At 41.1% G+C, this 15984-nt stretch overlaps 1 protein-coding gene across 2 annotated transcripts; it reads right to left on the reverse strand.

The window, feature by feature from the left end:
* Positions 1 to 707: 707 nt before the first annotated feature.
* On the reverse strand, positions 708 to 12284 carry LOC124146445 (solute carrier family 25 member 45-like). Of its 2 annotated transcripts, none has more exons than XM_046516729.2 (6): positions 11866 to 12284; positions 9354 to 9490; positions 8606 to 8649; positions 5153 to 5233; positions 4486 to 4747; positions 708 to 3650 (listed from the first exon to the last, which is right to left on the reverse strand). In XM_046516729.2, exons 2-6 carry the CDS (start codon positions 9451 to 9453, stop codon positions 3187 to 3189), a joined length of 951 nt encoding a protein of 316 aa, XP_046372685.2. In that variant the 5' UTR covers positions 9454 to 9490; positions 11866 to 12284; the 3' UTR covers positions 708 to 3186. The 2 variants fall into 2 exon arrangements, with proteins under 2 accessions (XP_046372685.2, XP_048259856.1); XM_048403899.1 differs by lacking the exon at positions 11866 to 12284 and adding an exon at positions 10635 to 11199.
* Between the last annotated feature and the right edge of the window lie 3700 nt (positions 12285 to 15984).

Raw genomic sequence — 15984 nt, forward strand, 5'->3', positions numbered from 1 at the left:
ATCATGGACATTCATTTATTCAGTAGAGACCAAAGGTGTAAATAAACATGATACATGTAAAACTGACAAAAAGATGGAACAGCACAGATGCTGGAACTGGCACATACATGTATATTTGAAAAACTTCACATACACATGTATTGAAATCTAAACTTGTTTTCGTAGTAAATATCCTCCATATCACCTGGATCAAGACAGAATTTTATGCCCAATAATTCAAAAGGTTCCTCTGTCCAGTCTAAATACTATTTCGGGCAGAGTTTAATTTTGAATATTTTCTTTGGCCATATAAATATTACATTTGTCTTATCTGTGTTTACTTTCATATCTCAGGTGCACAAACAATGTAAATACATGCAAAACAGTGTAGAGGCATCATTCAGAACCCTCAAGCGAGCTGGTTGTGTCGTCTGCATATTATGTCAAATACTCAATGTCACCAATTTTTATTTCCTTTATATCCTGGTTCTTTCTAATAAGTATTGCTTGTATTTCTACAGATAGGATGAATATATACAGTAATAAGGGATCTTGATGGCATCCTCTTGATATGTCAAAGAATGAGTGAGTGAGTTGGGCTTAACACCACTTTTAACATTATCCAGTTATATCACGGCATGTCAGCTTAATGTGGGAGGAAAGTCCGAAGTGATGCAGGTCTCAGACGTTTACCACTTTGGTGAAACCCACGAGCATGGGTATGGTGCTGACAAACCTAGAAACATAATCGGGGCAAACCAGGATTCAAACCCACAATTATAGGTTTCTGGCGTGCCCAAGGGACGCAACTCTGCACAGCAAATCACGGCGACTTAGACGACTGGGCCACGATCAAAGAATGAGGAACCAAAACCATCGCAAGAACTTCTGATTGTATTCCATTGTAGAAAGTAGGGCTGGGACGAGTCCAAATTTACTACCCGGGTACCTAACCCCTATACCCGCTGCAGGTCTCAAAAGTTGGGAACAAATGTATGATTGGGAATTTTTTTACTGCACCCCTGGACAAAATTATTTTGATACATGCATCAAACAATCAGATCATGTGTACACTGAAGTTGACTGAAGCTTTATCCACTGAACAATGGTGAGTTTTTGTCATTAAACAATATATCACGTGACAAACCACGGGTCTGGGTAGTCCTGTGGGTACACGGGTCCTACTCAGGACACACCTGACCTGAGTACTCGAGTTACCCGTCCCAGCCCAAGTAGAAAGTATGTACTTGTTGTTTAGTTGTTTAATTGATTCTCCAAAGCCAAAGTAACTCAGTGTTTCATTAATGAAATTCCAGTCAACAGGATTGACTGCTTTTTCAAAATTGATCAACAGTTGTAGGTCTGGAATTTGATAATTTTCAGTATATTGCTTTAGATCATATATCTGCCTTGTTATTTCTCCAATGTATCACCCAGCCATGAAACCCTTCTGATCTTCATTAATAGGTATATCTAAAACAGATTACATTCTACGTCATATAGTTATAAGCACATATATCTACAAGTAAAATATCGACACTCAACATGTCTTAAGTTTGGATAATTCCATACATTTTCATGGAGGATTTTGAGCTTATAAGAAGACACAATCTCAGTAGCTCACCTGAATATAAGATCATATTCATACAAGGGGGTAAACATTGTTGAGCCAAAAAACATTAGTCCCCACACAACCGACATTCTTACTGCATGTACATGAAATTACACAGATACTTGCATAAAAGGCTAAATAAAGGACTGAAATAACATGTTCAACAAAGGTTGTTATTCTAAATATAAATACTCCAAAAACTAGATTATATTATTTCCCATACCACATGCTGCATATCAAATTTCATACTGATGCATGTGGAAAAGACAGACAGTGTGTAGAACCGACATTTTAAATATTGCTGCCAATGTGCCTATGATCATATCAAGGAAATCTACACCTTTTAACCCAATGTGTTAAAGAAACTGGGGCATATGAAGATCAAATACCATAAGGCCACATTTTTTTTATTTCTTGGTCTACGGATGTGCTGCCCTTTCAAAGTCCAACTGTTGAAAAAATATATTAAAATATTACTCCTTTTTTTATTACCGCTGATCTTTACTTTAAAAATGCATAAAAATGACACAGTAATGGCCGTAAATAACGTTACCACTATAAATCGGATTTGATCCATCATTAGTGGGAGGAAACAAGTATGTGAAGTGTCAGCTTCATTGGTCCAGTGGTTTCTGAGGAGACGCAGGGCACCAGAAAAAGCATGTCAGGTGGGCAAAACACTATATCGCTACTTTTGTTTTATTCAAAGAAGACAAACGGTGGAAAATACATGTCGGACCTATAAGCTTCAGAGAGTTTTGCACCAGTATGATCAATCATGAGTTTTATCCATTCAGGCAATTGTAAAACATACAACTCCTTAGGAACCATGCCCTAAGCAGCTAGGGACCAAAAGGTGAACAAATCTGTATTATGCAAACCACTTGTTTATTACATATCAACTTCATAACGATATATGAGGAAATGGTATCATTGGCAGAAATGGCATTTCCAATATGGCTGACCTGAAGGCTATACTTAAAATCTGCTTAGAATTTTGTGAGATCTCTTTGGAGACTCCAGTCTGACCGTCTTGTTGACTTTGGTCAGTTAATGAGGTGAAATCATCAACCTTGTACGGTAGAGAATGAATTCAGTTAGCGAGAAACTGAATCCACTGAATTATTGTAGGGACCTAATTCATTAAATTCAATATTTTAGGGTAGGGTATGAAATGACAGATTCAGGGTGAAGACAAATTGACTGATTTTGGATTGAGAATGAATTGAGTGTTTCAGGGTTGGGAATAGGGCTGGGACAAGACCAACTTTACTACCCAGGTACCCACCCCCCTATAACCTGACCCTACCCGGGGACCCACTGCAGGTCTCAAGAGATAGGTACAAAATGTCTGATTGGGAAATGTTTTACTGAACTTCTGTCAAAATAAATTTAGATACATGTATAAACCGATCTGGTCATGCATACACTGAAGTTGACTGATGTTATATCATTATGCAAACCTATAAAGTCAGAAGGAACGTGTGTATAGTCAGAATGAAATGCGAACATTTGTCACTTTTAGTGTAACCATAGAGTTCTAGATAATGTTTGCCATTAAACAACATAATCAAATTCAGTGTTTCAGGATATACTCACAAATACTGGTTGAACAATTTTAGACATTCAGAATACACCATCAAGGTGACTGCATTAACTGGGAAGGCCCGCATGCTCATAACTAGAGCACCTTTGAAAAATATCTTCCCTCCGCCTGCTTTATAACTCTTCATGGCGCAATCCCACAATCCTCTGTACAACTTCCTCTCTGGGTCTGACTGTAGCCGGCTCTTGACAACATCAAAAGGTAGGATACAAAGCCAACTGACGATGCCGCTAATTCCTCCGGAGAAGAAGTTGATGACCTGAGATGGAATTGTGGGCATCACACTGGTCGTTGTGTGGGTTAGGACTTCATAAGTAGTCATGTAAATACCACTGGCTGGGATATCTCTCAAGGCCTGTGTGCTTAGTCCCCTGTACAAGCCTTGTATCCCCCGCGTACGGATTATGTCCTTAGCTGCTGCAAGGGGGCCACGGTGGAATGGTTTTTTGGCACCTGAAAAGAAAAAAACAGAGCCTTATAATACACTCACATGCCTGTCCCAATCTCATAAAAATGTGAGTGAAGTATTTGGAGCAGCAAATCTGATATTCTGTATCTTGAAAACAAACATAAATGGGCAGTTCTGAATGGAAAATAGAAAAACTGCACTATGCCATGTATATGCTAAAAACAACAAATACATTGTTTTCAGCTATGTTTCCATTCTTCCCAAACCCCATTGAAGTAAGCTGCAATCTGACTCCAATCCTCTATCTATCAACTCCTCCATGAAGGGAGTGAGTATGGTTTTATGCCACTTTTAGCAATATTCGAACCATAGGCTTTCGGCATGGCGAGCGAATGCTTTAAATGGCTAGGTCAACAGTTCTTGGTCTTCTTAAATCATGCATGAAATATATTCCGAGAGTGTCATCACGCCTTTAGTGCATGATTCAATTCTTAAAAAAAGAAGAAGATCACCACACAGCGTAGCTGACAACTCAATCACTGTGCAGATTTACCAGCTTCAGTCATGTTTGTACGGAGACAAATTGAAGAGAAATTTTGTGTTTTTTTCTCACGGATATGTTCCAAAATATTAATTGCCAGCTTGATTGGATTAGAAGACAGTGTTCATCAAAGCCAATATATAAATGGCTCGTATGAAGCCAATCACGTTGCAGAACACTCTCCTACCCACAGTTCCTATTGAACATATTGAAAATTGGATTCAAATCTCATGAACAACACATTTGGAGGGTCACCATTGGTGGGAACGAGTATGTGAATTTCAGCTGCGTTGGTTCTGTGGTTTCTTAGAAGAAGATGTTTACAATGGACGACCTACCTAGCTTGTCTCCCTGTGCATGGGGTATCTGAGACTGTAGTACAATCTTCAGCGAGTCAACTGGGCATGCCAAAGGCAGTTGAGCAGCACCTCCAATACACCCTGCAGATAAGATTGTCAAATAGTAGGTGGCGCTGCGTTGTGAAGAGTCCCCCTGGTGACCAAGAAGAGAGAGAGCTGTCCCATACACCCCAAAGAGGATGGAGTTGATGCCAACACTGGACAGCAAGGGCCATGACAAGCCGCGGAAGAAGCCCTTTGACTGAAATGAAGTTTTAACATTTCATAAAAAAGTTTTAAAAATGAGATTGACCAAAGAAAAAATGTTTAGTTTCATGCCATATATATATTTTTAACAATATTTCAGCAATATGGCGGCACAGAACACAATAAAGGGATCCACACATTGTATCCGTGTGGGGAATCAAACTCAGGTGTGATGTGTGAACACCTTAACCTCGAGGCTGCTTGTACTCTCTTTAAACAAGGAATGCAAACAGTAAATGATGTTTGTATACTGACATAATTCTACAGCTCAGTTCATAAATGTAACAAAAACGTTTGTACAAGCTGATATAACACCAGTTATTTTACCAAAGTGACAGAGTAGTATTTCTGGCACAAACCGACATCTTTATTTTGATATGTGTCATGCTGTTCTTATTACCAGTGTTTGTGTGTGGACACTCCTGACACAGTCCAGGATGCTCTTGTAGCGGTCCCCGCCTCCCTGAATCTGTAGCAGTACCTACAGACAGAGAGTATAATACAACAATGGGCAGCACCTGAAGATATAGAACATAATACAACAATGGGCAGCACCTACAGACATAGAACATAACACAACAATGGGCAGCACCTGAAGATATAGAACATAATACCACAATGGGCAGTACCTACAGACAGAGGACATAATACAACAATGGGCAGTACCTACAGACAGAGAGCATAATACAACAATGGTCAGCACCTGCAGACATATAGTATAATACCACAATGGGCAGTACCTACAGACAGAGGACATAATACAACAATGGGCAGTACCTACAGACAGAGAGCATAATACAACAATGGTCAGCACCTGCAGACATATAGTATAATACCACAATGGGCAGTACCTACAGACATAGTGCATAATACAACAATGGTCAGCACCTACAGACATATAGCATAATACAACAATGGTCAGCACCTACAGCATAATACAACAATGGTCAGAACCTACAGGCAGAGAGCAGAATACAACAATGGTCAGCACCTACAGACATAGAGCATAATACAACAATGGGCAGCAACTACAGGCAGAGAGCAGAATACAACAATGGGCAGCATCTACAGGCAGAGAGCAGAATACAACAATGGGCAGCACCTACAGACATAGAACATAATACAACAATGGGCAGCACCTACAGACATAGAGCATGATACAACAATGGGCAGCACCTACAGACATAGAGCATAATACAACAATGGTCAGCACCTACAGACAGAGGACATAATACAACAATGGGCAGTACCTACAGACAGAGAGCATAATACAACAATGGTCAGCACCTGCAGAAATATAGTATAATACCACAATGGGCAGTACCTACAGACATAGTGCATAATACAACAATGGTCAGCACCTACAGACATATAGCATAATACAACAATGGTCAGCACCTACAGCATAATACAACAATGGTCAGAACCTACAGGCAGAGAGCAGAATACAACAATGGGCAGCACCTACAGACATAGAGCATAATACAACAATGGGCAGCACCTACAGACATAGAGCATGATACAACAATGGGCAGAACCTACAGACATAGAGCATAATACAACAATGGGCAGCACCTACAGACATAGAGCATGATACAACGATGGGCAGCACCTACAGACATAGAACATAATACAACAATGGGCAGCACCTACAGCATAATACAACAATGGTCAGAACCTACAGGCAGAGAGCAGAATACAACAATGGTCAGCACCTACAGACATAGAGCATAATACAACAATGGGCAGCACCTACAGACATAGAGCATGATAAAACAATGGGCAGCACCTACAGACATAGAGCATAATACAACAATGGGCAGCACCTACAGACATAGAGCATGATACAACAATGGTCAGCACCTACAGACATAGAGCATAATACAACAATGGTCAGCACCTACAGACATAGAGCATGATACAACAATGGGCAGCACCTACAGACATAGAGCATAATACAACAATGGTCAGCACCTACAGACATAGAGCATGATACAACAATGGGCAGCACCTACAGACATAGAGCATAATACAACAATGGGCAGCACCTACAGACATAGAGCATGATACAACAATGGGCAGCACCTACAGACATAGAGCATAATACAACAATGGGCAGCACCTACAGACATAGAGCATGATACAACAATGGGCAGCACCTACAGACATAGAACATAATACAACAATGGTCAGCACCTACAGCATAATACAACAATTGTCAGAACCTACAGGCAGAGAGCAGAATACAACAATGGTCAGCACCTACAGACATAGAGCAGAATACAACAATGGGCAGCACCTACAGCATAATACAACAATGGTCAGAACCTACAGGCATAGAGCAGAATACAACAATGGTCAGCACCTACAGACATAGAGCATAATACAACAATGGGCAGCACCTACAGACATAGAGCATAATACAACAATGGGCAGCACCTACAGACATAGAGCATGATACAACAATGGGCAGAACCTACAGACATAGAGCATAATACAACAATGGGCAGCACCTACAGACATAGAGCATGATACAACGATGGGCAGCACCTACAGACATAGAACATAATACAACAATGGGCAGCACCTACAGCATAATACAACAATGGTCAGAATCTACAGGCAGAGAGCAGAATACAACAATGGTCAGCACCTACAGACATAGAGCATAATACAACAATGGGCAGCACCTACAGACATAGAGCATGATAAAACAATGGGCAGCACCTACAGACATAGAGCATAATACAACAATGGTCAGCACCTACAGACATAGAGCATGATACAACAATGGGCAGCACCTACAGACATAGAGCATAATACAACAATGGTCAGCACCTACAGACATAGAGCATGATACAACAATGGGCAGCACCTACAGACATAGAGCATGATACAACGATGGGCAGCACCTACAGACATAGAGCATGATACAACAATGGGCAGCACCTACAGACATAGAGCATGATACAACAATGGGCAGCACCTACAGACATAGAGCATAATACAACAATGGGCAGCACCTACAGACATAGTGCATGATACAACAATGGGCAGCACCTACAGACATAGAGCATAATACAACAATGGGCAGCACCTACAGACATAGAGCATGATACAACAATGGGCAGCACCTACAGACATAGAACATAATACAACAATGGGCAGCACCTACAGCATAATACAACAATGGTCAGAACCTACAGGCAGAGAGCAGAATACAACAATGGTCAGCACCTACAGACATAGAGCATAATACAACAATGAGCAGCACCTACAGACATAGAGCATAATACAACAATGGGCAGCACCTACAGACATAGAGCATGATACAACAATGGGCAGCACCTACAGACATAGAGCATGATACAACAATGGGCAGCACCCACAGACATGGGACATAATACAACAATGGGCAGCACCTACAGACATAGAGCATGATACAACAATGGGCAGCACCTACAGACATTTTGCATAATACAACAATGGGCAGCACCTACAGACAGAGCATAATACAACAATGGGCAGCACCTACAGCATAATACAACAATGGTCAGAACCTACAGGCAGAGAGCAGAATACAACAATGGGCAGCACCTACAGACATAGAGCATGATACAACAATGGGCAGCACCTACAGACATAGAGCATAATACAACAATGGGCAGCACCTACAGACATAGAGCATAATACAACAATGGGCAGCACCTACAGACATATAGCATAATACCACAATAGTCTTTTAGTTCAGGTAAAGAAGGAATCTAACCAATAGGTAGTTAACTTGTAGCTCATAGAATATTCTTTGAGATGTGGTTTACTGTACTGCTTTTCTCTGTTATAAGATTATTACCTTAACTGTGTCGAAGGGATGACCAACTACCATTCCGGCACCACCTGGGAACAAAATGAGATCAAATGAGGATTTCTTGTGACTGGATTCATTGACAAAGACTATAAACAGCAAATATACACACACATGTCCATCAAATGTAGGGCTAACATGCTCTATCCTATTCCATACATGAACATGTTCATATTTGACCTACCCAACCAAGCAATAATGTGCACAGAGATATATACTACTGAAATACACTATAATTACTCGTCTTTCCTGTCATGTATGTGAATCAAACCTGACGACAGAAACAGTTTGTTTAAGAGAAACGAAAACATAAAACATGGCTTCTTCCTCACATTTTTTAAAGATTTGGATGAAAATTTTATAATTAGTTTTCACTGACCTTATCCAGTGAAAATATACTGATAGTGGAGGGTTACTGGTGTGTATGCATTTGACTAGAAGGACAATACCACATCTGTGTAGACACACAAATACAATTAGAGATGCAACTTTAAATTGAGAATGATCATGTTTGATGAAAATTTGATGAACCCTAAGCCACAGGTTAGAACATTAATTCCTGGCATATCTAGCATGTATTGATGCACACATATATCAAGGATCATCACTAATTTAGGATGATCATCGAATCCTTGCACAACCAAGGGACAAAACTCATTACAGCAAGCAAGTTGTGACACCTTATACCCTTAAGCAACCAGTGCCCCCTGTTGGTAGAGATCAATGATTATCGTACCTGCAACTGCTCCTGCTGTATAGTCATGGAGGACTGTCCGGTCCTTGACCCCGGAGTTCCCCTCCAGCCACTGGTCATCTGCTAACTGACAGTCTGCCATTAGATCATCCAGGACAGTGTATCATCCTCAGAATGTCCTGCAGGAAATATCAAAGATGAGGGGTCATTGCCATTAGATCATCCAGTACAGCGTATCATGCTCAGAATGTCCTGCAGAAAATGTCAAAGATGAGGGGTCGTGAATTCTGTAGAATGATCAATACAGGTTAAAGGGATTCTTTTGCCTGTCTCCAGTGTAGGCCTATAGTTCTAGACATTGATTGTAACTTGGTTACACTTGACACATTGTCTGCACTCTCTGATCCAGATTCCCTCCCCTCCCCTATGTTTTTCAGGGCACTAACATGACGTAACATGACGACACATCAACCGACTCGGGTTCCGGGAAAGAATTTATGTCCCCTGCAACCTTGGCTTGTCGCAAGGGGTGACTACCAATAAAGGACTGGGTGGTCATGCTCGGTGACACCGTTGACTGCACGTCATCGAATCTCAATTGAATGCTCATGAAGTTAATCAATGGATTGTCCGGAGTACTTGATTCTTGATTCTCTCCCATTAGTTACACATACCATTTGTCACACACTCTGGGCTGGGGGGGGGGGGGGGTAGCCTAGCGGTTAAAGCGTTCGCTCGTCACTCCGAAGACCCGGGTTCGATTCCCGACATGGGTACAATGTGTGGAGCCCATTTCTGGTGTCCCCTGCCGTGATATTGCTGGAATATTGCTAAAAGCAGCGTAAAACCATACTCACTCACTCACTCACACACTCTAATTTTGCCGGCTGTCATATTTAAACTAACTATGAAATAACACTCCTGGATCTTCTTGCTCAGTATAGAAGTGTTGTCTTGTTTGCAGTCCTATTGATCTGAAAACCCTATATTGAGATAGATAATGTTTATTTGCAAGAATTGTATTAGATTCCAGCTATTTTTAAATTTAAAACTGAATTCTGTCCAACTCTGGATGATGTATTAAAACATCTACAATATTATGTATGTTATTCATACAGAAAAGACATGACGTTGGAAAGTACATGTAAAATTTTTCAAATTGTATTATTGGCATTACATTTCTTGTATTCACACAAATAAACAGTTTTGACTTTTGACTAAATGACTATGGCTGGGTTTGAGAGAAGGACATTCCTACTGGTCAGACAAATCTCCAAGGCACAGATAACAACCATAAGGATTCCTCAGACTGACTAGACTGACCACATCACCATCCCATGCTCCTCCTACTGTTGTTTTGTCTTGTTCTGTGACTTGACCTTGGTTAGCACACTGCTCCAGTTAGTCTAGCTCCGAAAAGTTCACTTAGTAAATTAGTGACGTGTTATTTGAATGACTTGATGTATTCTAATTAGCCAATATAAACCAGGCGTCTATGACAGAATAACATGTTTTGCATATCAAGTAATATTTTGCATATTAATCAAAATAAATTGTTTAATGTAGACAAAAATATATATTGTCGTGGTCCTATTCTTGGTTCTCAAAACGAACCTGTAAAAAAACACCAAATAATTAACACAACCCAAACTGGGCCTCTTAGAATCTATCAGTACCACATCAGAATAATGCCACTATTTCTTATCACTGATCAAAGATTTGAGAACATTTGTTTGGCTGCCATATTTTGTCTAAACTGAAAGGCGCAAGAATACTGCCATTCCTTGTTTCTAATAGCACAAATTGTCTCTGTGCTATCGCATTGTGTTTGAATTTTTCACAATTTATCTTTCTCATTAATCGTGGATCTTGACTGAAGGGCCGATCAGGGGAACGAACTCTTGTCAGCTTCGCAACCAGGACCAAAATAGAATTTGTTTTTTACCTCCATCCACCCAGTCCTTTCCAGCGTTCCTGCAGTAGAAACATCCACCCAGGACCACCCGGTGCTCGTTTATTTTGGGTCCAAGCTCGATATGGAATGCATGGCACAGAGCGCGCAAACACACCAACTGCCATCGGTTACAACACGGGTCGTCTAATGTCATCAGAGACCATATAATAGATCTATTGTATGGTCTCTGATGTCATAGAGCTTCCCTGTGCCTGGGTTGTCTGACCATGCATGAGTGGTTTCTCCACGGCTCAGCGTGTCGTCACCAACCCGATTACTCTGTTTGGGAGAGACTATCAATTGGCATTGTGTTTGGTTTGGGACAACTAAAAATAGTGCTACAATATAGAGAATAACAACACTGTGATTATTCAAGTACTAAAACATTTTAAGTAAGGATACATATGTAGGTATGCATGATCTTCAAATATACGGTTACCTAAACATAAAACATGTTGTTTAATCCTGGTAAATCGTCTGTGCATGCATTTGATAACCGACGCACATCAACCTTGCGCTTAAAATGTCCATCAGACATGACATGCGTTTCTCCCATTGACTTAACATATGACGTGACAGCTCACAACCTTTGTAGCTCACCTGAACTGAACGTCGTCTGTTCGCCGCAAAAACCATTCGGTCAAAAAATACAAAGTTGAAAAAAAGGACAAAAGTACGCAATTAAGGTCAAATATTACGAATAAAGAACTAAATGTTACTACTAAAGGTCAAAATACAAAACAAACAGACGCCGGTTAAACATATACAGTTGAAATAAATGTCAAAAGTACGCAATATTAATAGTCAAATGTTACGAAAAGACGTCATAAGAAAAGAAAGAACAATGTGTACGAAAGAACGTCAGTGAACACGAAAGGACGTTGACAATAAAGAACGCCAGATGGCGCTGCAATTTGTAAAACATTCCGAGTTTAATCGGCTTGTTCCGCCGTGTATATGATAACTGCATGCCGAGGTGCACAATGTATTACGTCATTCCTCGTGCACTCACCGTCTGGCGTCGGTATATATATGCCATTTTTTATTGACCCTAGATTCGTTTAAAATGTTTTAGAAAATAAGCAAACACGAACGCCGAGGCGAACTTTCCGCTATATTGGATAGTGTTTTCAAAGTCACGTTTCACGTATGCCGGTTATGAGACCCCTATACATCACATATTATTTCACATACATACATTTCGGCATCAACTTACAACTTGTCCTTGTCACAAATATAAACAAGCGAAATAAATCTGGTTTGAAAACGAACGCTGGCGTCATAGAGGAAAATCGATTTTCTTTATTTATGGCAAGTTATTTTTCCTAACGAATGTGTAACGTTATACATTTATGCATACAAATCTATTTGATATTTATTTTTGACGTTCAGATATTGGGCAGCATTTTGTTCGGACACAGTTTCCGAAAAGCTATTAAATAAAACAAATTCTCTCACAACGTACACTGTTCAGATGTTATGATAACAGGTGCGTCTGAAACAAGACTCGGCATCGTAGCACCCTCGTGTTGCACCGTACGTGAAGAGTTAATCGGATGAATGTAGATAAATCCTAGTTCAGCGTAAATGAATGTTTATTGAAGGTTGTATGAAAAATAATTGTACTAATAAGGCAGATGTCGGATTACATAATGTGTACATTATACATTATACATACATACATTATAAATGTTACGAAAAGACGTCATAAGAAAAGAAAGAACAAAGTTCTAACTCTCAGGCACAATATAGTAATATTTAAATAAGTGGAGTAAAATTGAACACAGTTTTCAAAACTGTGTTCAATCTTACTCCAATTACATTGTACTATACTCAACAACAAAAGTTCCTGTGACACCAATATTTTAGTGTATTTTTCAAACAAGTAATGTTTGGCTTTCAATATTGAAGTACATGTATGGAATCAAGTCACAAAAACGCAACTGCTACAGAAAAGCATGCATTCCATGCAAAAGTTGACTTTTATGCAAGCCCCATGCATTTCACTACCCAAGAATTGGTATAAAACCTGTGCGTTAACGGGATTCCATATGCATTGTTTAGCATCGTGCTGACAACAACGACACAGAAAAACAACAAAGTTATGCAATTATATAACATTAAGAAAAGCCACGCCTGTCCGAAAATGAGCGTCTGCGAGCCATTGGTATGTTTGAAGCAGGATCGAGTTAACGTGATGTTGCAAGACAATTTCACGTCCACAGAAACACCATTTGGTGTTTTAAGGCAACGTTGGCAACAGACGAATGCAGTCAGAGACCATCCTCGGAGTGGCAGGCCACGCGTAACCAATAATCGACAAGACAACTGGATTCGAACAACACACCTACGAAATCGATTCCAGCCAGCAACAGTGACTGCAAGAAGTTCTTTATTCGTAATATTTAACCTTTATCGTGTACTTTTGTCCTTTTCTCCATCTTTATATTTTTTTTAACGAATGGCCGCCCAAAGAAACGCACGGGTAGATTTTTAGTAAATTTATTGTACCTAATAAAGTCGCTATATTTAATATCATAGATACAAATATGAAATTTTGGAGCTCGATAATCACATGTTGTCGTTGTACAAAGGCATTGAAAACCCTCATTGTCATGTCACATAAGGCCACAAGGTTGCGCTGAACTCAGTATTTCGTGTGTCCGCCCGGGCAGCAATCACGGCTCTGCAGCTCCTCGGCACTGACTGGATAAGTGTACGAATTCTGTCCTGCGGAACTTTGCTCCATTCTGCTTTTAAAGCGTTGGCCATTTGTGGGAGTGTCTGTTGCGTGTTCTGACGTTAATGTACGCGTCGATCGAGTTCATCCCAGAGGTGTCCGATTGGGTTGAGATCTGGAGATCTCGACGGCCAGGGCAAAGCGTTGATGTTGGCATTATGAAGGTAGTCTACCGTGACACGAGCTGTGTGTGGTGGGGCATTGTCCTGTTGAAACAGCTCACTCTGGCGGTCAATGATTGGAGGAAGGTGAGGTTGAAGAATTTAATTCATGTAGCGATTTGCTGTGAAATTTCCCTGAATCACAACCAAGTCAGATCTCCAAGTGTAGGATATGGCCTCCCACACCATGACATTACCGCCAACGAAATTGTCGAATTCATGTACACAATGTGGGGCAAAACGCTCATTTCGACGACGATAAACACATTCTTCCATCTCGCCGGTGAAGAAGAAATCGTGATTCATCGCTAAAACACACTCGTCTCCAGTTTCTCAAATTCCAAGGCTGTAAGGTAACGCAAGCGTCGCTGTTGATGGATCTGAAGCGAGAGACAGACGACAATTTTGACTGAATCAGTCGTGCGGGCCGTGACTGTCGTTCGGAATACCCCGTGTTAACGTTTTCGAGGTTGCATGATAAGAAAACACATTCCGACTGTCACTTTCATGATCTGGTAACCGATGCTTTGATTGATCGGATGAAAGGTCGTTCTGACGTGACCGGTAATGGGATGTCCTCAGATCTTTATTTAGCGATAGCAAAACTAAGATGAACAACATGAACATGCCAAAATGTCAATTTACAAATCAATAGCGTGTGTGTCCACCTCTGGTTGCGATGCAAGCAACACATCTTCGTCTCATGGAAAGTCCTGTGGGATATCTGTCCATATCTGCTAGAGCATGTTTCGAAGTTCCTGGAGTGTCTGTGGAACACGTGGTTGACGTCGAAGGCGCCGATCCATCTCATCTAACATGTGCTCCATTGGTGAGAGATCAGGGGAGCGAGCCGGCCAGGGGATGACATTCACGTTGTTTTGTTGAAGAGAATCCTGGAAAAATCTAGCAATATGAGGCCAGGCGTTGTCATGTTGAAAGGTAATGCCTGGGCCATGACGACGCAAAAACGGTCGAACAACAGGGCCGATGATCTCGTCGCGGTAGCGCTGTCCATTGAGATTTCCCTCTACCACTATCAAACGGGTCCTCCGTCTTGCTGTAATCACACCCCATACCATAACGCTGCCGCCCCCGAACCGATCTTCTTCCATGACACATTGATTGACGTTACGTTCACCTCAACGTCGGTACACTCGAATCCGTCCATCGCTGTGTGGCTGAGGTGAAAACGAGACTCGTCAGTGAATAGAACTGCATGGCCGTCCAGCGTAGACGCTGTCTGCACCACTGTAGACGTGCTTGACGGTGGTTTCCTGTCAAAATGGGACGTCTGGCGGGTCTTCTCGCGACAATCCCTGCATATCTGAGGCGACGACGTACGGTTTGTGAAGATATTCCTCGAAGGCCAGGGATGCTTCTTGCAGTCACTGTTGCTGCATGGTTGGAATGGATTTCGTAGGTGAGTTGTTCGAATCCAGTTGTCTTGTCGATTATTGGTTACGCGTGACCTGCCACTCCGAGGATGGTCTCTGACTGCATTCGTCTGTTGCCAACGTTACCATAAACACCAAATGGTTTTTCTGTGGACGTTAAATTGTCTTGCAACATCACGTTAACTCGATCCTGCTTCAAGCATACCAATGGCTCGCGGACGCTCATTTTCGGACAGGCGTGGCATTTCTTAATGTTGAATATTAGCATAATTTTTTTTTCTGAGTGGTTGTTGTCAGCACGATGCTAAACAATGCATATGGAATCCCGTTAACGCACATGTTTTTATCCCCGTTCTTGGGTAGTGAAATGCACGGGGCTTGCATAAAAGTCAACTTTTGCATGGAATGCATGCTTTTCTGTAGC

Source organism: Haliotis rufescens, unplaced genomic scaffold (assembly GCF_023055435.1).
Source record: "Haliotis rufescens isolate VD_foot unplaced genomic scaffold, xgHalRufe1.0.p SCAF_3, whole genome shotgun sequence".
Taxonomy (NCBI): Eukaryota; Metazoa; Mollusca; class Gastropoda; order Lepetellida; family Haliotidae; genus Haliotis; species Haliotis rufescens.